The sequence below is a fragment of the Emydura macquarii genome, unplaced genomic scaffold (genome assembly GCF_026122565.2).
Source record: "Emydura macquarii macquarii isolate MOO-44397 ecotype Brisbane River unplaced genomic scaffold, CSIRO-AGI_Emac_v2 contig_2636, whole genome shotgun sequence".
Taxonomy (NCBI): domain Eukaryota; kingdom Metazoa; phylum Chordata; order Testudines; family Chelidae; genus Emydura; species Emydura macquarii.
Genome location: NW_027132773.1, coordinates 16211375 through 16232966, shown reverse-complemented (window position 1 = coordinate 16232966; position 21592 = coordinate 16211375). Strand labels below are relative to the sequence as shown.

At 39.3% G+C, this 21592-nt stretch overlaps 1 protein-coding gene across 1 annotated transcript in view; it reads left to right on the top strand.

The window, feature by feature from the left end:
* The window catches only part of DOCK4 (dedicator of cytokinesis 4), a 373592-nt gene that overhangs the window by 297129 nt on the left and 54871 nt on the right, over nt 1-21592 (top strand). The window contains exons 28-34 of the mRNA XM_067564219.1: nt 197-272; nt 1969-2069; nt 3708-3766; nt 10842-10990; nt 12576-12661; nt 21160-21186; nt 21353-21448. Coding sequence (XP_067420320.1) covers nt 197-272; nt 1969-2069; nt 3708-3766; nt 10842-10990; nt 12576-12661; nt 21160-21186; nt 21353-21448 — 594 coding nt within the window. The remainder of the gene's footprint in view (nt 1-196; nt 273-1968; nt 2070-3707; nt 3767-10841; nt 10991-12575; nt 12662-21159; nt 21187-21352; nt 21449-21592) is intronic.

Sequence of the window (21592 nt, the reverse complement as noted above, 5' to 3'; positions counted from 1 at the left end):
TTGTCTCTTGCCATATGTATTTTTGACAACAGATTGTATAAGTAACTGATTATTAATATATGCTTAGAATATAGTATTTGCTGTAGTTTATACATGGTACCTTGCTTTACTTTACTGAAAAATGAATTAGTGCTTAAAGAATCAAAGTTACATATTTCCACCTAATGAAAGGTAATTCTTCTTTTTCTGTTACCAGTGTTATTATTACAACAGTCCTGTATCTTTCAGATGCTCTTCGTAAGAACTTCCTAAATGAAAACTTTGATTATAAGGTACTGTAAGAATGCACTCCCCCAAAATACATCTTGGGTGACATAAGTAGTACAGTAGTTTGTCAGTCTGTGGCTCTTGTGATTCTGGTTTGTGACTCTTTGGATTACAGGTAGCTCTAATTTCTGAGCTGTTAGATACCCTTAGATACCAATCTCAGCTGTTCAAAAATAATAAGATTGGCTTAAAGTTCATGAGGTGTTGTGTTTTATATTTGGGATTTAAGTCTCTAGTGTGTGCTTGTGTTATGTTTTTGGATCGTTTTTTGATTACAGAAAATATTTTCCGTTCCGCTCATATTTTGAGATTATTTCAGAAAGTAAAATGAACTCTATTATATATTCACTGGCATATTTCCCACAAATATGGTTTTGGATGTGTTTTAAATTCTCTCAAGACCAGTTAACATGCCATGTACTGTTATAATTCATAACTGTTATAAATTATAATGCTAAATTAAAATTTATAACTGTTACAAATTACAATGCTATGACATGTCATGCTGGATATTGTTAAAGATATTAGCCTGTGTGTAGTGAGCTGTGATATCTGTAATAACCCATAGCCAGAACGTTATATTGCAGTTCTAGAATGATATTTAGGAGATTAAAAACAAAAGGCTCAGTTATCACTCCTACAAGGCTAACTCACAGGGGAGATGGGAAGTGAGCAAACAGTCCAAGTAGTGGTGTTCAGAGGCATTATTATAGCTGTGCCACATTTGTAAGACACAGGGTCTGATTTTTCAGGGGTGCTGAGCACTCACCGCTGCCATTGATTTCAAGTACAGCTGTGGATGCTCAGCATCTCTGAAAAACCAGGTCCATGCTATACCTCAGGAGTCACTGAAGAGAATGTTAGCCTGAAGCACTAGACGTTATGAAATTATGTGGCCAATGCTCCCTTGTATAGCTCTGCCAATGTGCAGGGGCTAAAGCCCGTGGCAGTAACTGCTAACTGACTATTCCCCAGGCTTATTTAGCTTACTTTGCAAAGATATTCCTGTCTCCTGTAGAAGTGCTGTAGGGGAAAAAGGCTCCCTGCACCTTTTCTCCTCCCCTGCATACCTATATTGGAACAGCCATAATTTGGCTAGAGTTGTTGATATTTTAAAATGTTATTTTACTGAGAAATCTTTACTTAACAGAAGTTTCAACCGCTGATGCTCCCAGAGCATGTGCACAGAAGTCAGTTTATGGGGCAGTATACTCATGAGCTATATCACCTTGCTTTGCTTCATCTCTGACTTGCTGAGACACTGTAGTGACCGATGCTTGCAAGATGTACAAGTAATGAGTAGAGCTGCTCAGAGAACAACTTTTTCTAAATTTGTTTTCATTCCACTAGGGCAAAACAAATTCTTTCAAAAATTTTCACCAAACAGAATTGTGTCAGTTTTCAGATCAAAACGATCAGTTTTTCAATTCAGTTCTCCTTGTCTTTGTCTCTGCGACTGGAGAGTCCACCCTGGACCCCAGAAACCTTCCCGCCAAAAATGTCATCAAAATTAGTATGTCTCTGCTTTTCAGCATCAACAAAACAGCATATTTGGATGTGAAAACATTTCATCAAAAATATTCTAACCAGCTCTACTAACGAGGAGTAAGATGAGGTACAATCACAATTTGCATCTGGAATGGACATAAAATGTTAGTGCTGAGAAATGGAAAATAACTAAATGCCTTGTGTTTATTGCAGATCTGGGATTCCTACTTTTACCTCGCTGTCATTTTTATAAACCAGTTATGTCTGCAACTAGAGATGTTCACACCTTCCAAGAAGAAAAAGGTTTTGGAAAAGTAAGTACCAGTCAGGTTCCATAAAACTACAGCAGATCAAACACTTATGTTTTTTAAAACCAGGTTATATGCAGCATATAGACCTGATCCAAAACCCACTGAAGAAGATGAGTCTTTCCACTCACTTTAATGGGCTTTGGATCAGGTCATATGTTACTTCACAATCCCCCGAGAATAAAATTGTTGGCCCAAAGAGCCCCTCAGTGCACACTGGCAGAGGCCCATTACAATGTAGCTCATATCAGGCCTGATGCACTCACTACCCCCAACACACTGTTTTGATAGGTATCTTCTGAGGTATCATATGTAAGCTGGTGGAAGACAGATTCTGACAATCATTTGTGAGATGTATATATGAGTTGTGGTATAAAGAGTTATATATGTGTGCTGGAAATATAGTCTTAAATGTGTTTGGGAAGCAGTGCATAAATCAAGCCTGCCTAGACAAAGGGATGTGGATTCCCCTGTCTGACTGGCTTGAATACAAGCTGAGGACAATGAAAGTACAATTACATATAAGATAAACAAACCCATTAAGCTAATGAGCTGCAAAGGGAGTCTGCATCCCGGGAAGTCTTTCTGGCTCTGGAAGCCTAGACATTGCACTTGGGGTAATATAAAAGGAGCTTAGTTATCCATCACATAAGGGACAAAAGAGGTCAGAGCTCTTGGAATCTGTGGAAGGTGGTTCCTTCAACCATGTGGGTTGAAGTTTATGGAAACTGACTATAGATGAAAAATTCGTCTGAGACCAGGATTGTCATCTGTTACACCTTAGACAGTAGAAAGCATGTTTTATTTTGTTTTTGTTTGTAACCATACCTGTCTTTTTCTCTTGCTTAGTATCACTTATATCTCTGTTCTTTATTAATAAACTTATTCTTGTTTTATTATAAAACTATCTCAGTACTATGTAGTAAAGTAAAATGTGAGTCTTGAACACTAACAGATTGGTGTGTACACTGTTTGTTTGGAAGCAGTGAACTTGATAATATCTGTGAATGTCACAGTGAGTGGGACTGGACACTAGAGAGAAATCCCTCAGGTACTGAGTTGAGTGTTATTAGTCAAGTTTTAGGCTGGCAGACACTCAAGGAGTTTGCTAATGAAGTAGACAGACTGTGGTAGGGAGCTGACAGTCAGTTAATTTCCAGCAAAGTTCATTCTTGCTGAGGCAGAGAGGTAACACAGTGGCTTATAGTTTTGGGCATCCTGAAAAGAACATAACTTTGTTTTATCCCTGTGATCAGTTATCTGGGGAAAGGACTGTTTCTGGGGAAAACTTTTTAGGCATATTAAGGCAATAGATTGATATCACTACTTTGTTGTATCATTGTTACCATTTGTAATGTTTAGGGAGCTCATACTAACAATATGTAGTAAATTAATGTGTCTTTATTAAACAAGCCACTTGATTAGATAAGTCTTGGACATTAACAAACTTCCTTTTGCCCTTTTCTGTGCATTACACCCTCCCAGAATTTGGGGAAAATCATTAATGCATGGGAAAGAGTTTGTACAAATTGCTAGAAATCTCAGAGTTCATCTTGCTACACAGGAGCATAAGTTATAGTGTGAACTTGTAAAATTATTTTCTAAATAATGTTCTGCTTAAAAATGTTTTTTAATATATCACAGATATGGTGACATGCGGGTCACAATGGGATGTGAAATCTTCAGCATGTGGCAAAATTTAGGTAAGGAATTTACAAAAATCCCTTCAATAAAGATTAACAGTGAAACAAAGTAGCATAAAAAAGTTGAACAAAAATTTTAATGCATTTTAATTAAGGCTCTTGCATTATATTACTGATCTTCCACCAGTTGATCTTATTCCTTGGTTTATCCTCCTGGAAAACAGTTCTAATTCTTTTCTGGATTTCAAAAATGTTAAGAAGTTGAATTAATTGTTTCGATTTGCAAAGTGTTCTCAGATCCTTTGATGAAGATAGATTTTTGTTTACATACACCAGTCCTCTTGGTGGAAACTCACCTAATGCTTTTGATAAAGGTGTTGGCCACTAGGTCCAATATTGTTTATTTGTTGAGCAAACTGAGAATGAATATAATGCTCAAATCAAGACAAAATATTAATTTGGTTTCAATAAAAAATATAATAAAGGTTTTTCATTGTGATGTCCTCTTCCCTCTATGAGAAACTGTTGTTTTCCAAGATACTACAAGATAAGAAAAATCAAAACGATAGATGTTGTTTTTTGACAAGAGAGTTAAATTTGTACATACAAAAATTCTTACCTGTAAGTAAGTGTGTATTCCTGATCTGGCCATTCCAGTACTTTGCGTACTCTTGTTTATTAATTAATGTTGTTCCTTTCTCAAAACCATCATCTTCCAATGACTTATAAGTCAACGATACCCATTGATAGCTAGAGTATCTCTGTCTATTGGTTAAGATCTGGTGTAGTATTATTTTAATACCTAAAATGTCCTTAATTGGAGGACTATGGCCTTATTTTAGGATTCAAATGTTCCTGCAAACATTTATGCATATGTTGAAGTACTGTGAGTTGTCCCCTTTAAATCAATAGGATTGCTCAACGTACTCAAGTCCAGAGTATGGCTACGTGTTTGCAGTATTGGAGTCTGAGGGGATTATTTGATAATCTAAATTTTTTTGGTCTCTAGGTATTAGGAGTCTAAAAAAAAAAACTGCACCCAACAGCATTTTTACGTTTTATGAATCTTGATGGTACATTTACAGATTCCTTTGTTTCTGCTTCACTTCTGCATCAATCCTGTTGGTTGCAGCATCCTACATTGCCTAAAATGGTGATGGGGATCCCATTTCCTAGGTTACAAGGCAATTCTGAATCTGTTCAATGAGCCAATAATTTTTGAGGTCTCAGGCAGCAACTTCTGTGCTGATAGTTCTTTGAAGTGTAACTTGGATGCTCAAGAGTAGAAAGCTAGACATTTCAGCTAGACACATAGCAAGTATGGCAAAATAAAAATGCATCTAATTTCTTAGTTATTCCATTAGGAATAGAAATAGTTAATTTAAAAAACTGTAAGCTTAGTACTTGTGAATGCTGTTGGGTTGACAGCTCTGGAGATTGAAGGCCTCTATCCATACAGTAGGCACAATATGGGAAGCAATACCATAAGTTTTCCCCTACCATCTTTCCAATGTCCCTTAATTTTGATCTAATTGAGCCCACTTCTAGGAGAAAGAGAGGTTCAGTCTTTATTTTCACATTATCTTTGCAAAGTGCCAATTAGTGTCAAATATTTATAGGTGAAGGATGGTCCAGTGATTAGGGAACTAATCTGTGATTCAGGCAACCTGGGTTCAATTACCTGCTCTGATACAGATTTTTCTGTTGATTCTGGAGAAGTTTCTTAGTTTCTCTGTACCTCTGTACCCATCTGTAACATGGGGATAATTGTAATTCATTACCTTATAGGGGTGTTGAGGATAAATATGTTAATAACTGTAAGTCACTCAGATACTATTACCATTATTGTGCTAATGAGGGCCATCTAAATACCTCATCTAGATAGATATGGTGGTTTTATGAGATAGATATATTTACTAGGAACTGGACTTGGACTGTCAGCCAGTTACAAGTTTGGTCTTTACCAAGTTGAGTTGCATATGAAATGGTGTCCTAGAAGCGAAAAGATAAGGCTTCTTTAAGAAAGCTAGAAATTAGTATTAAAACTTCCGTATTGCAGTAATGGAGAAATGGATTAAAGCTGAAAATTCTGGATAAATCTGGAGTCAGTTTGCCACTGTTAAATGATGCTATTTGTCAGACTTGTTCTCCTCCTTAGAGTCTCTCTACCAAGCATTCATGGATGAGAGTGGAAAAACAGGAAGTGGTTTCCCTCAGTCCATGAAGGTTATGGTTGTCTTTCTTGCAAGTAACCAGCATGAGAAAATGCGATTGCAACTACATTATTTTCACTGCTTGGTCAAGAATTTGATGACTAGAAATATTTTACGAATATCTAGGCCCCAATATATATTTTCTGCATTTAAATGCTTATTTTTATAAAAAATTGTATGATATTCCAAGCTATAAAGAGATTTAATTTAAACTAAGATCACGTTTGGACACAACCATAACAGATTATAAGGACTGGACACAGAGGCTGTCAACTTGATTCTTAAATTTATTATACACAGACTCAAAAATCTTTATTTTGGGAAACTTTTCTTCATTAAATCACTTATTTAAATAGTATCAGTGGTTGCTAAGATACTGTTATTTAAGTTCTTTTAACCTTCTTCCACACCAATTTATATAATCCCAGCAGACTGGAATTTCTGATCAGGCAGCACTAGAGAGAATAATACTCAAAAACAGAAATAAGTTAGGACATTTCAGTTATATTTTATAGTTAGTTTTTTTACAAATGTTTAATTATTCATATGTTGTCAACATTTGTAGTCATATTTTTCATTTACACATCTACAACTTTTACTATCAAGTAGCATTTGATTTAGATATCAATTCTCCTTATCCTCTTTACTTAAAATTACTTTTGTATAATAACGTGACCAATTAAATACTATGGACTTGTGTCTCTAACTAGCTATGTTGAATACAGTATACCTTAGCTCTCTTAAGAGTTTAAATATGGGGCAGGGGACTTAGCCCCCTGTAAGGTCACCTTGCGATAATGTGGCAGTATGAGGTGACCTTAACATTTCCATAGAGAGTCCACCTAGGCTTTCTCCAAATGGGGGAATTTTACACCAGCTCAGACTAGAATTTCTCCAGATGGGCAGGTATAAAACTATCTCTATTTCACCAGGTTAAGGTTAAGGAGCATGGCAGGTCTCGGAAGATGTCAAGTCACTATGTTCAGTACTGCATCTGATCCTCAGACTGTGGACTTATCTCACATGGAAATTAGTTGGGGTCTATATGGGATTGCAGAGGTTGGAAAAGTGGCATAATGCTACCTATACCCATCCTACCTTGAGGTGCACTGAGTTCAGCTAAGGTTCACTTGAGGATTGAGCTCCCATGACCTGCATTTATTGTTTGTCATTTGTACTGTATTTTTCTTATTTAGAAATAAAAACACTTAAAAAATTCAGATTCAAGATCTGTATAGCCACTGGGCCTTCCTCGATGATCACAACACTTGCTTCTGCCTCAAGGAAGCTCATATCCCCTCAAAGTGCAACATCTGCCAGTCCTTTCCTCAACAAACCCATCAATCCCATGAATTCAGGCTCAGAAGATTCATCATGGATTGTTCAAAGAGACCTCAGTCCAACCCCTGCCTGTCAGACCCCCTTCTTTCCCCAAATACAACGGGCACAGGCACTGAGACTTGCCCCTTTGAGCACAATGGTTTCTGATTTCAGGACTGCTGATAGCAGATCAGACTCTAAAAAACAGGGCAGACCCGAGCAAACTCTCTTACGTGGAAAGTGAGAAATCTCCCTCTCAGTCCTCATCCAAGCTGACCTCTTTTCTGGCCCCCTTTAAATTGGGTGAGATTCCTTGCCACAGTACAGATGCATCAGGTGCTCATCAGGAGCATACCTGTCAGTGACCAGGATGTAGGTGATCGAGCCGAGTGGTTAGCACAGGCGTCAGTAGCCAGGAATTGGAACCAGAGTCAAAGGCTAGATGCCAGAGTCAAGGGTCAGAGTCAGAAGTCAGGAATCAGACCCAGGGATCAAAGCTGAACTCAGGGGCCAGGATCCAGAACCAGGTTACTTGGAGTAAGGCAGGGCTGGGCTCAAGACAGGAACCACGCTGAGAACAACCAGGTGGAGGGGCTACCTCTGCAGTTGGTGAATGCTTTGAGCAGCTGTTGAACTGCTGCTGGGCTTAAGAGCCAGTCTACTGATTCTTCCAATCAATCAGGCAGTGTAGCCAATTAGGCAGCCTACTACAGGCCATCTGTGCTCATTAGGTTGCTTAGAGATGAGAACTGCTGCATGCCCTGGTTCCAGACTGGCTCCACTGCAGGCCCTGATTCCTGACGATACCCATTCCACAACACCAAAAACCAAAAGTGCCCTGAAACTGCTAAAGGAGCAGGACAATCCCCAGCATCAGCTTGGGAAAGAAGTGGGTGAATACCTCCTATACCGATGGTACCAACTCGCAGAGAAAAGGAGTTGTTGGTATTGAAAGCCAACATACATAAGCCAGCACAGCTGGTACCATCAAAGGACAGAAACACAATTAATTCTCCTCCATCAGGGGTAGATATATTATCCTGGAGGACCTTACCATCTCTGCAGACCCAGAATTGCTGATGCCATCGGATCCAGTCCTATCCAGAGAGGTTCATTCTACTCTGATGAATGTGGGATCAGCTGGAGAACTTTACAGCCCTTGTCAAGATAAGAAGTAAGCCATGACAGAGGCTTCAAAATATCATGGGCACCTTCCCACTCCTCCAAAGAGACTGACCAACCAGGGACTGATGGTACTCCTCTCCAAGAGGATCACCCTACTCACCTGTGATACTTCATATTGGGGTCCCTGGGATCCATATATAAGACATTCTGACTACAGATCAGAATGGAGTCAAGATAGGCATCCTCATATGGGGAAGAACTTCAGTTCACTCAGGAATGCTCTAAGGAAGAGAAGCAATCTCAGCAGACTGAGCTACCAACCCCTGTAAGTTTATTATTGTCTTCACCAGATAAAGTGGTCACACCTGCCTCACCATCACCACCTGATGATTATAGGCAATTCCAGGACCCAGAGATTGCTCTGCCAAATAAAAAGGCCATCCTGGAACTACTATTTGTCTGTCCCCCACCCACAAAAAGATTGATTACAGATACCTCCTTGCTAGATTGGGAAGCCCACCTTGACAAACACATAGGACCGGGTACCTGGACCCACCAAGAATCCACTTGCAAATTTTCTGGAACTGTGTGCAGTACATAAAACCTGCAAACAATTCCTACTATTTATTCAGACCTTGCATAGTCAGGTCATGTCAGACAACACGATATTAGTTTATTATATCAACAAACAGAGAGAAGCAAGATCTTTCGTTTTCTGAATAGAAACTGTGTGTCTCTGGAACTGGTGCATTCTTCATCAGATCACCCTCTCAATAAGGGAACTACACAACTTGGTAGTAAAGGGCATCTTTCTCTTTGTGAGAATCTCTTTGTGTCTCAAGAGAACAAGAAATGCCCAAACAATGCCCAACAACAAGGTAACTCACAAACAGTATCCATTGAGGAAGAGGGTGTGAGGAACCCTGCTGTACCATAGACTGGAGGACTGCTCTGCTGAAGAACACACCTACTGTAGATGCTTGTTTGATTTGATTATGCTTGAACAAGTGGATTTATTCTGGATGCAGGGCTTGAGTTTTCTAAGATCTGGAGAAATGGATTTAGTTGTTTAAAAGTTTACAAAGTTCCTACAGCCAAGATATTTATGAACCTTACAGTTAATATAAAAGCAAGAGTAATTAATGTTAATTTTCTAATCCAATTAATTAACAAACCTGATGCAACCAAACAGCGATTTAATAAATATTTCTGTAAGTTTATTATAGGGTTTTGAACATTAGAGGCTTGATTTCCTGTCTGGGTAACCAGCGAAAGTCAATGAAGTTACACTGGTGTAAACTGGAGCAGCACAATGGTCAACCAGGTTCTTGCAGCATATAAAGTGATTACTTCAATTGTCCATAGACGTTTGATAAAGCATCATATTCTAAAGGGGTTTTGCTCTTCAGCTTGATAATTAACTATGGGTGAGATATTCAAAAGTAGCTAAGTGACCTAGGAGCACAAGTCCCATTGAAATGAATGAAGATATATATATATAACAAGCAATTTCAACTTTCATTGGGGCTCGTGCTCCTAAATTATATAAGTACTTTTGAAAATCACACCCTATACAAAGTTTGCTGTCTTTTCCTTCCCCACTAGTCTTGTTTGCTCCTTCTCCCTTCTCAACCTCTTTGTACGGCTGGCAATTGTGATAGACCAGAACTGTCAAGACAGACAATAAAATAATCCAAAAGATCTTTCTTCAAGAGACAGAAGCTAAATAATTCAGAGCTATGGGTAAATCTCCTAACTTAACTTCACTTCCTTGTGCAACATATACCATGGGCTGTATAAATTTACCTATTATCGGAGACCCTCTACAACATCCACATAGAACATGGTTAGTTAATGGAAGCGGTGTCCGCTTTTATTCTCAAGGGAAACGTTGTGAGAAGAACTGAGTCCCATCATCCATTTTTTGCAGGCAACATTACAACTCCCATTTGTGTGCCCACAAAATGAAGGGTCGCTGCAAATCTGAATACTTGTACCTCCCCCTAATGTGCACATGCTGTCAAGTAGTAAACCATACTTGGAGACACAAAAATGCATGAGCAATTTGTACCAGCAAAAGGGAAAAGGCTTTTTGCAAACGATGCTCTAAACGTCTTGGTTCTTAAAGTGGTCTTAAATAAAGTAATGCCCATGGAACCCTTTACTTCTCCCTCTTCCTCTTCCAAAAAAAAGCAGCACAGGGAGTAAACAACCCAACATCATTCATGAGCTCAGAACTCCATTGTAAAATGTGATGCATTAGGCTGACCCTCTATTCTGCTCTTTTCTGGCTTTTGCTCTTCCTTTTCCTGATGTTTGTTTGAGAAATAGCCCAAGCCAGGCGTGCTATCAGCCAGCCAAATTAAACCTTTAGAATTCCATTTTGTAATTCTTCGTACAGTATTCTGTAATTTGGATCATTTGGTAACTCACCCAAGAGTGAACCCAATTCACATTTAGCTTCTTTTTAATTTTAGGGGAACATAAACTTCACTTCATCCCAGCTCTTATTGGCCCCTTTCTAGAAGTGACATTGATACCTCAGCCAGACCTGCGGAATGTAATGATTCCCATTTTCCATGACATGATGGATTGGGAACAAAGGCGCAGTGGCAACTTCAAACAGGTACTGTATGTGAAGCTGTTTAGCAGAGAAGATTGAAATTCAAATTTTTCTTAGGCAGCCTTGGCACCAAACTATTAACTTGTTAGCAGAATCTGTGATGGAGCAGGATGGAAAAATGATGACCTTGGAGGGAAGATGGTAGAATTCTAGGCTAATGGTTCTTGAAACCCCTTTAGGCCCTCTAAGCTCTCCATGTGTTTCTTTGTTCAAAACTTTGGTGTTGCTAATTTAAGATTGAGATGGGGTATTCTAACCCCATTGAAGTCAATGGCAAAACTCCTGCTGACTTCAGTGAGGTTGTTTTATTTTTCTATTCCTTTAGGAATAAGGATTAAACTGGGGGGGGAATAAGAAGAAACTCAAGAATAATATCATGATGGTTTATTGACATAGTGTCTGATATCTGTCTGCTCAGCCATCAAAAGACTGATTTTTATGAGAAACCAAGTACTGCAAGAATTCAACTATTCTTGCCTCTCAAGAACTAGCTTGGGCATCAAGTAAGGAACTGCTAAATATGCCATCTGTTCTTTCGGCTCCCACTCAGTTCTTTCAGGCTGCCTCAAATCACTTCACTGTGCTCTCCTTCTTGCTGTTTCCAATGAAGCAATGCAGAAGTATTTGAATTAGTTACAGGAAATGATAAGGATTGGAGTGGGAGCAGTAGGAGCAGTTGGAATACTTGGAAACACAAAACAAACTATGAGAATGGAGAAGCATATGATGTAAGTAAGTGGGCTTTTCCCCCTCACAATATTTAAACACATTGTTAAAATAATTGTAAAAATCTTGACGAGGATTAATAGAAAAACAGATTCTGCATAAGCAAAGCACTGACTTTCAGATTCTCTCTGTATTAATGATTGGCTTAAAGGTACACTGTAATTATGATTCATGCTTTAATAGAGCACTTCAATAATAGGCTAGTTCCTCCTCTAGTTTTTCAGTCACTAAGTATCTCTGTTGCTGGAGGGGCAAATCTCTTTTGATATATTAATAAAAAAATCAACTTTGCTTACATTTTCTCAATAATCAATACAGTTACACGTATTTTATGCAATGATTTTCGGCTATAAAACCTCTATGCTTCAACTCTTCTTGACAGATGACTCAGTGTATCTGCTCTATATATTACATTGGAGTCAGAGTAGCTTTTCAATAGCAGCAGGACTAACTGTGAGCCCCAAACCCTTAATCCCAGGATTTAAAGAGTGGGATGGGGGAGCAGAGAGGGTTGGTTTTATATTAAGGTCCAAATAATGACTTTTTCATGCAGCCCTGCAGCTAGAATTCAGGCAGTCTCGTTGGGCTACATGCTTTTTTGTTTGACTCTATAAATAGATAACTGCCTTAGCAGCAGCAAATGCTACTCAGCCTGTAGTTTTAAAGTCACATTGCTCCATTTAAATTAGTCCAAAAAATTCCTCAGGGATGAGAGAAGATGAAGTGACCTATCTTGAAATTTACATTTAATGATAATATTAGGGAATCTATTTAGCAAAACCTCTTACAGAAAAATCCATTTTTTTCAGTTGCTTAAACCTAATTTAAGCACAAAGAAGCCTTTTATGTGCATATATTCCAGGTGGAGGCAAAACTGATTGACAAATTGGATAGCTTAATGTCAGAGGGCAAAGGTGACGAAACATACCGAGAGCTCTTCAACAGCATGTGAGTAATAAATTTGTCTTTAATTCACTCATTGTGTTCAGTTTGATGGATTAATGTCATTATGGACGAAAACTGCAGAAAGAGCTGTGATCTCAGAATGCTTTGTCTTTTTTGAAACCTGTGAAATAAATAATTGCCTAAATGAAGAAATATATGTTTGATGATGAGGTGTGCCTATGTTATAGCATAAACTGTTCTCTATTATCACTCATACTAATAGTAAAATCAGAAAAGCCAAAGATGCTTAGTAGGTGGGTGGGATGCAGTCAGAACATGAATTTTGCACATAACATTTATAAAGCGTGGGCTTAATAAATAGCTGTATATTAAATCACTTTGGTCATAACTGACCAAAATTTACTGTTCTCCAAATAATGGTTCACTTGTTGATTTCTTGATTGATTACAGAATGACTGGTCAGATTATTTTCATGAAATAATTCTATTTACAAGTGATTTTTAGACATTGCATGTGTTTTAATAATTGGCATGTAATTGATTCATAATGTCAGAATCCAGTGATGAAAGAGGACAAATGCTTCCTTTATTATTGAACTCCTAGGACTGTCCATGTGTTATCCCCACTGGCTGAAATTGGTAACCATCACAGACATAAAAACATTAACTGATTTTTTTCCCATTTCAACTCCAACTATGTGGGAGACCTATCTGACTTATTTGTAGTCAGTCATTTTAGAAGAAGGTATATTGTTCCTCCACTGCTTTCCATTTTACATGTGTATTTCCTAGTCCTATTACACAGACAGTATTTTTCTTTCTTAGGTTTCTTCCTTTTTTAAGTTGAAGGGAAAAGTGATATTTTAGCTTTATTGCTCTAGAATTAAAAACAGCTGCATTTATGTCTTTGTGTTGGTACATATACCAAAAGATAATACTCTATAATCCCATTGAGGGAAAAAAACTTATAATACCAAAATAAATGCTTCTGTTCATAGCATAGAGAAGGAAAGGGGAGTTTATTACGTGAAATTATAGCTGAAGACTATAGTAAAAGATGATTTGTGTAGTAATGATTCTTCAAACATTAAGATAGACCAAGTAAAAATAATAAATGCGAAGAAAGTTTTCAAAAATGTTAGTACCACAGTAATGTGATTTTAAGATAACAGTATTAAAACAGCAAAAAATAACGAGAGTTCTAACAAATTTGTTACTCTTTAAAGTGCTACAGAACTCTCATTGTTTTTGCTGTATACAGACTAACACGGCTACCCCTCTGAAAGTATTAAAACAGAAGATCTCTTACAAAGTTATAAAGCCTACATTTATTGTAGTATGTATGTATTTAGTGTACAAGTTGTATTAGCCTATTATTCACTGATAGAAAAGACAATGATCTCAGAAAATATATTGGTATTTGAAATATAGTTCTTGAAAAAGCTGAGTGTTGATTTGAGATAGATTTCAAAAGGTAGTGGTTTTTCTAAACCCAGTTATTTAAGAATGATTATATGTAATTTAATTGATAAGAAGTCTCATAGTACTTGTCATGACTGGAGGGGCATATGCACATATGGATCTAAAATGGAGAACACTACTGTAACAGGTGATTTGCAGAAAGGGAATCCTGAAAATGTTAAAGCTTTGTAGTCATCATTTTAAGGGATCAGATTCTTATTGTCGAGGAGTCTGTGATTTTCTTCCATCATTAATTTAAACAACTATTATTGACACCATGCCTGCTTGATTTAAAAATAATGCACATATGATTAGACTGAGGTGATAATAAAATTATGGGCACATTAGTTCAAAGAAGTGGAAAACACTAGCACAGTTTTCAAGCAGTCATAGCTTTGTTTTGGGAAATGGAACTGCACTCATTTTACATAATCAAATATGAGTCTTCAAATTGCTCCTGGTAATTTTTAGTAGTTATTGTATGGAGTCAAGGGGACACAAATAATACTCATGCATTGTCTGGACACAGCATAACAATTTAAATAATATTTGGGTGTTTTTCCTGGTTTTCTCTCTCTCTCACACACGCATATATATATGAATCAGAAAATAGCTTGTATATCATCACATTCCCAGGTTAGCTTAATTTTTTGGAGAAGCCCATAAGCACTTTTCCATTGAAGACACATCATGCTTTCATAGCCAAATTACAGATGTCATTGGACATCTTTAAAATGTTATATGCTTGGGGGGTTGATATTTATAGTGAAATATCCTATAAAATGCAAAGGGAAAACATTGCTGCTTTTGACAAGCTTCATCCAGGGAGATTCAGAAATGACCAGAGGGTAACTGTCTCACAATCACCAATGTGTCATTAGTGGATGGTACTAAAGAGGGAGCAGTGGATGTTTTGTTGTGATCAAGGGACAGTTGCTGTATTTTATGCCTAATGTAATCCAGATAGAAAAAGAACCCCTGGTCTTCCTTTAAATTGTTAATCTGAAATTAAAAACAATTGAGTGTCCTAGTTGAATAATGTGGAAATGCTTATTCAGGTTTTACAAAGAGGTTGACAGTTAGAACAAAATCTTTGTGTTGTGCTCACAGATGCTCACATCAGAAGCTTACTTTTAGTTTTGAAGTAATGTATTATTTTTTACACAAGCACTTCATTTCCAAAAGCCTCTGATGCTAATTAACATGTAGAAAATGACTGCAACCTTCTGAACTTACTGGGCAAGCCACTCAATTTTGTATGGCATGCATTGTAAACCGCCACTGATGTGCTTCAGTGATATTAAATAAACTAGAGGGCCACACACTTTGTGAATTGTGTAGGGTGATCTTGTTGCATACGCCAGGAACTCCTTGCATTCCTCCATTTTCCCCCAAGTTCCCTGTGTAGCACCCTCCCATTCTCTTCTATTTCAAGGATTCCCTGCAGCTCTCCCATCCCCTCCTTCATGCCAGGGCTCTGTGTGTCTCCCATTCCCCAGTTCCAGGACACTGTTTGCTGCCCCATTCCTTCCTTCCCCATACCATGATTCTCTATTCTCCCCCCACCTTCAGTGCCAAAGGTTTTGTGTGCCCCCTTGTCCCCACCCCCTATGCCAGGAACTCTGCGTTCCCCCCTTGTCCCACTGTATCCCCCCATTCCTTCTCCCTCCCATGGCAGGGGTTTTGTGTGCCTCTCTTTACCATTTATCCCCCTGTATCAAGTCCCCAATTCTCTCCCCATGTCACAAGCTCTCTGTATATGCTCTGTTTCCCCCTGCCTCCCATTTTCCTACACCCCACCAATCTTATTTCTTTTCTTTCTGTCTTGGGGAAAAGTCATTCAGGGTGTCAACATTTTTAACTATATTGGGAGGATCGGCAGAACTGAGATGGGGGTATTGTTATAGTGGAAGATGTTAATGTCTGCCATACATCAATACTTTGAGTATCAATACACAGAGTGGTTGAAGTTGCTGGGTCTGCTAAGCATATGTCAGGAGCGCCATCTGTCCCCAGTTCCCTCTTCCAGTTTTCCGAATCTCACCAAAATTAGTAAGGTTTGCCTACTGATTTCTGAAATTCTGAAATTGAATGGTTGCAGCATTCAAAAGTTATTATGTTACAGAGAGAATTGTTGAATCGTAAGGCCTCACATGCTCAGCCTATAAATGTAAAGGGAGAAGGCTGAGTAGCATAAACTTGAAGCTGGATTGACTTGACTGGGGCATGGGTTGTCAGGCTTAGTGGCTAGAGTCAGAACCAGAGTCAGAAATCAGGAGTCAAGCTGTGGGTCAGAACTATAATCAGGAGCAAGCAGGAAAGTGCGGCTGGAGTGGATTGCAGCAGATATATTAGAACTGAAAAAAGTACAGGGAAGGGCAACAAAGATTATTAGGGGTGTGGAATGGCTTACATATGAGGAGAGATTAAAAAGACCGGGACAGTTCAGCTTGAAAAAGAGATGACTAAGGGGAGATATAAAATCATGAATGATGTGGAGAAAGTGGCTAGGGAAATGTTATATGCCCCTTCACATAACACAAGAACCATGGGTCACCCCATTAAATTGATAGGCAGCAGGTATAAAACAAACATCAGTACTTCTTCACACAACACACAGTCAACCTGTGAAACTCGTTGCCAGAGGATGTTGTGAAGGCCAAAAGTATAACTAGGTTAAAAAAAGAGTTAGATAAGTTCATGTATGATAGGTCCATCCCTGGCTATTAGCCAGGATGGGCAGAGATGCAACCCCTCAGCCTCAGACTGCAAGAAACTGGGACTGGATGACAGGGGGATGGATCACTCAATAAATGTCCAGTTCTGTTCATTTCCTCTGAAGCATTTGGCACTCGCCATTGTCAGAGGACAGGATACAGGGCTAGGTGGACCATTGGTCTGACCCAGTATGGGTGTTCTTCATATGGTGGATTTCAGAAAAGCAGACTTTGACTCCCTCAGGAAGTTGTTGGGTAGGATGCCCCGGAAGGCTAATATGAGGGGGAAAGGAGTCCAGGAGAGCTGGCTGTATTTTAAAGAAACCTTATTGAGGGTGTAGGAACAAACCATCCCGATGTGCAGAAAGAATAGCAAATATGGCAGGTGACCAGCTTGGCTTAACAGAGAAGTCTTTGGTGAGCTTAAATACAAAAAGGAAGCTTACAAGAAGTGGAAGCTTGGTCAGATGACCAAGGAGGAGTTTAAAATTACTCCTCAAGCATGCAGGAGTGATATCAGGAAGGCCAAAGCACAAGTGGAGTTGCAGCTAACAAGGAACGAGAAGGGTCACAAGAACGGTTTCCATAGCTTTGTTAGCAAAAAGAAGAAGGTCAGGGAAAGTGTGGGCGTCTTTCAGAATGGGGGAAGCAACCTAGTGACAGATGATTTGGAAAAAGCTGAAGTACTCAATGCCTTTTTTGCCTCTGTCTTCACAGACAAGGTCAGCTCCCAAACTACTGCACAGAGAAGCACAGAATGGGGAGGAGATGAGCAGCCCTCAGTGCTGAAAGAACAGGTTCAGGACTATTTAGAAAGGCTGGACATGCACAAGCCCATGTGGCCAGATGCAGTACATCCAAGGGTGCTGAGGGAGTTGACTGCATTGGCCATTATCTTTGAAAACTCATGGTGATTGCAGGAGCTCCCAGATGATTGAAAAAAGTCAAATATAGTGCCCATCTTCAAAAAAAGGAATCTCCCACAATATTCTTATCAGCAAGTTAAAGAAGTGTGGGTTGGATGAATGGACTAGAAAGGACTAGAAAATGGACTAGAAAGCTGGCTAGATCATAGGGCTCAAGGGGTAGTGATCAATGGCTCGATGTCTAGTGGGCAGCCGGTAACAAGCAGAGTGCCCCAGGGGTCGGTGCTGGGGCTGGTTTTGTTCAACATTTTCATTAATGATCTGGAGGATGGGGTGGATTGCACCCTCACCAGGTTCGCAGATGACACTAAGCTGAGGGGAGTGGTAGATACACTGGAGAATAAGGATTGGATACAGAGTGACCTAGACAAATTGGAGGATTGGGCCAAAAGAAATCTGATGTCAGCAAGGACAAGTGCAGAGTCCTGTACTTAGGACGGAAGAATTCCATGCACTGCTACAGACTGGGGACTGACTGGCTAGGCAGCAGTTCTGCAGAAAAGGACCTGGAGGTTACAGTGGACAAGAAGCTGGATATGAGTCAACAGTGTGCCCCTATTGCCAAGAAGGCTAATGGCATATTGGGCTGCATTAGTAGGAGCATTGCCAACAGATTGAGGAAAGTGATTATTCCCCTCTATTTGGCATTGGTGAGGCCACGTTCGGAGTACTGTGTCCAGTTTTGAGCCCCTCACTACAGAAAGGATCTGGACAAATTGAAGAGAGTCCAGAGGAGGGCAACAAAAATTATTAGGGGGTTGGAGCACATGACTTATGAGGCGAGGCTGAGGGAAATAGGTTTGTTTAGTCTGCAGAAGAGAAGAATAAGGGGGGGATTTGATAGCAGCCTTTAACTACTTGAAAGGCACTTCCGGGGAGGATGGAGCTAGGCTGTTCTCAGTGGTAATAGATGACAGAACTAGGAGCAATGGTCTCAAGTTGCAGAGGGGGAGGTCTAGGTTGGATATTAGGAAAATCTTTTTCACTAGGAGGGTGGTAAAGCACTGGAATGGGTTACCTAGGGAGGTTGTGGAATCTCCATTCTTACAGGTTTTTAAGGTGCTGCTTGACAAAGCCCTGGCTGGTATGATTTAGTTGGGGTTGGCCCTGCTTTGAGCAGGGGGTTGGACTAGGTGACCTCCTGATGTCCTTTCCAACCCTAATCTTCTATGATTCTATGATTCTTATGTTCAGGACAGGAGCTAGGCTAGGATCAAGGCAGGCACAGGAGTGATTGTGGCTGTGGGCATACACGTTGAGCAGCCAGCAACCTTGCCGCTACTGCTGAGCTTAAAAAGTCTGCTGCTGGCTCCCCTCAGCCAGTCAGGTGGGCCAGTCAATCAGTGAGGCCTACCACAACCCATCTGAGCTCGTTAATCTGCATAGAAGATGGGGTGACTAATCCTCAAGTTCATCTAAGGAAATATCAATTCTTTCATCAGTAAGGCTTTAACATGGCAAAGTGGTAGTGTACAAGTCTGACTACGAGCAGGATTGTTTTTAAATTTAGTTTGAAATACTTTCATTTAAAGTAACGTTGAAAAGCAATGTAGAGAGAGAAATGTGGTCAGTAATTTTCTTTTAGCAAGACAGTAGACTTGATTCTCCTCTTGCTTATTACATATAAAAACTGGTGTTAAAAGATTCAAAAGTTAGGAAATGCCAGTATTAAGTTGCCTGTGCATTCATTCTGAAAAGCAGTGTGACTAGATGAATGAGACATAGGGTTGCCAGGTATCCAGTTTTCAAGCAAAAAGTCTGGTTTTAAGGGGACCTGAGGGTTCTCTCATCAGAAATATTGAGTGGACACCAAAAGTCCGGGTACCGCAATTTTCTAGGGATGTAACTAGGGCAAGGTGAGAGGGACAACTGTCCTGGATGCAGAGCCACAGGGTGGTGCAAAAATGAGATGGCGCAGGATCAGGCCCAGCGGTGTCAGGCTCTCTCTCCCCTTTCCCCGCTTCCTGCAAGATCAGGCCCACTGGTGTCAGCTGGAGCCCAGGATAGAGCAGCTCCTGCCAAGGAGGGCTCAGCCTATCCCCAGCCAAAGGCACTTTTGGTTCCAGGCTTTACCCTGGCCCCTGAGCAGGGCTGGCTTGGCTGCTGTCGCGGCCTGGAGAAGCTGCCACTTGGGTAAGAAAGCTGGGCCTGGCTTCTTGCCCGCTGGGTGGGGGAGGATCCCTGTGGGGAGCTGAGTGGCCCAGGCAATTTTGACCATAGCTGTAGTGCAAGGGCACTGGAATGGGGTGGCCAGCAGGCCATTACCCCATCACTTTTGAAAGGGGAGAGCCTTGCCATCCTATTTTATCCAAATCTCAGTCTCTGAAATGGCAGAACAATTTTTGCTGAAACTTTCAAAAAGCTTAGCTTCAGGAAGACAGAAAATGTGGAAAATTTGAGCCCAAATGGTTAACATTTGGCAAAGTTATAAGCAACTGAAAACAAAGGCTTATAAAGGTAAGTGTTAGGACATCTTCATTATATGCATTGCTTCCAGTTCCCATATAAGACTACTTTTACAGCAGGAAATCTGTTCATTTCAGTGTAGGATCCTAATTTACCCTAGTATGAGGGAGAGGAGAATTAGGTATAGTACATTTACCACTCAAAATCCTTTGGTGATTTAATAACTAAAGGAATGAAACTGTAAGTGCATAAATGGTATGTACTAAGTGGGCAAATGTTAAGTTAAAGGAAAATTAAAACGAAAAACACTACTCAGTAAAAGGCTTTTCCTGTAGCAATTACACTACAATTAAATTGTGTGGGTGCAGAACTATTGTAGAGTGAGTGAGCAACAATCTATATTAACAAATTGGAGGTCTCATTGAAAAGGAATTTTGAGATGCCAGATGTTCTTTTCTAAGTGGCAGTCTTCAATGGAGCAGAGCAAATATTTTTGGTCAAATAGGAAACTTGCCAGAAAATGCTGTTTTGGGGAGACTGAAACTATTTGCAAATTCAGGTTGAATTCAGCGAATAGTTTCAGCTGAATAAAAAGCAAGAGGAAAAAGTTGTTTGTTTTGACGTTTTCTAAATGAACTATTTTAATATTTCATATTTAATTAACATTTCGTTTAGAAAATGTCATTTTGAATGGACCCAAACTAAATAGTTTTGTGTTTTCATTTTATCAAGAAAACCTAAAAAGCATTCAGTTTTAGCTAGAAACAAATACACTTTTTTTTGCATGTTTTTTGTTTTGGGTACCAAACTGAAAAACCAGGTATTCACTCAGGTCTAGACTTCAGTTTCTTTCTATTGTCTGAAGTGTTAGCATTTAATGAAATGTAAAAAAACAGAAAAATATGTTCTAAATCTGGGGGATGTTTTAAAATGTTTATACATTTTATTAATCTGATTATATTTGTATGCATTTTGACTCCGACATGGCTAACCTAAAAATCCATTTGCTTTATCAATGCTTCCTGGATTAGAATTCCACTCTTTGGTCCCTATCCTAGGTAAGATATGTTTGCAAATTGTGCTGCTTGTAAGAAGAGTCCAAAATTAAATCTATGAATTTTACAGACATTGCCAAGGCATTTAAGATACTGTTGAAAGTAAAGTGGTTGTCATAGTGACGGATAAAAATAAATGTTCAAATTGCTTTGGGTTTGTTCTTTCCAGCCTACTGAAGAAAATTGAGCGAGAAACGTGGAGAGAAAGTGGTGTTTCATTAATCGCCACTGTAACTCGACTAATGGAAAGGTTACTGGATTACAGGTGAGCAATTGTCACATGAGTTATATTGAGATTATGGAAGCGTTCAAAGTTCTGGCAACAAAATTATCTTGCAGGGTTTTGGTAACCGGAACATGGAGACTTTCACCATTAAGTTACTGGTTCAAATCTGCCTCTGGTTTGGTA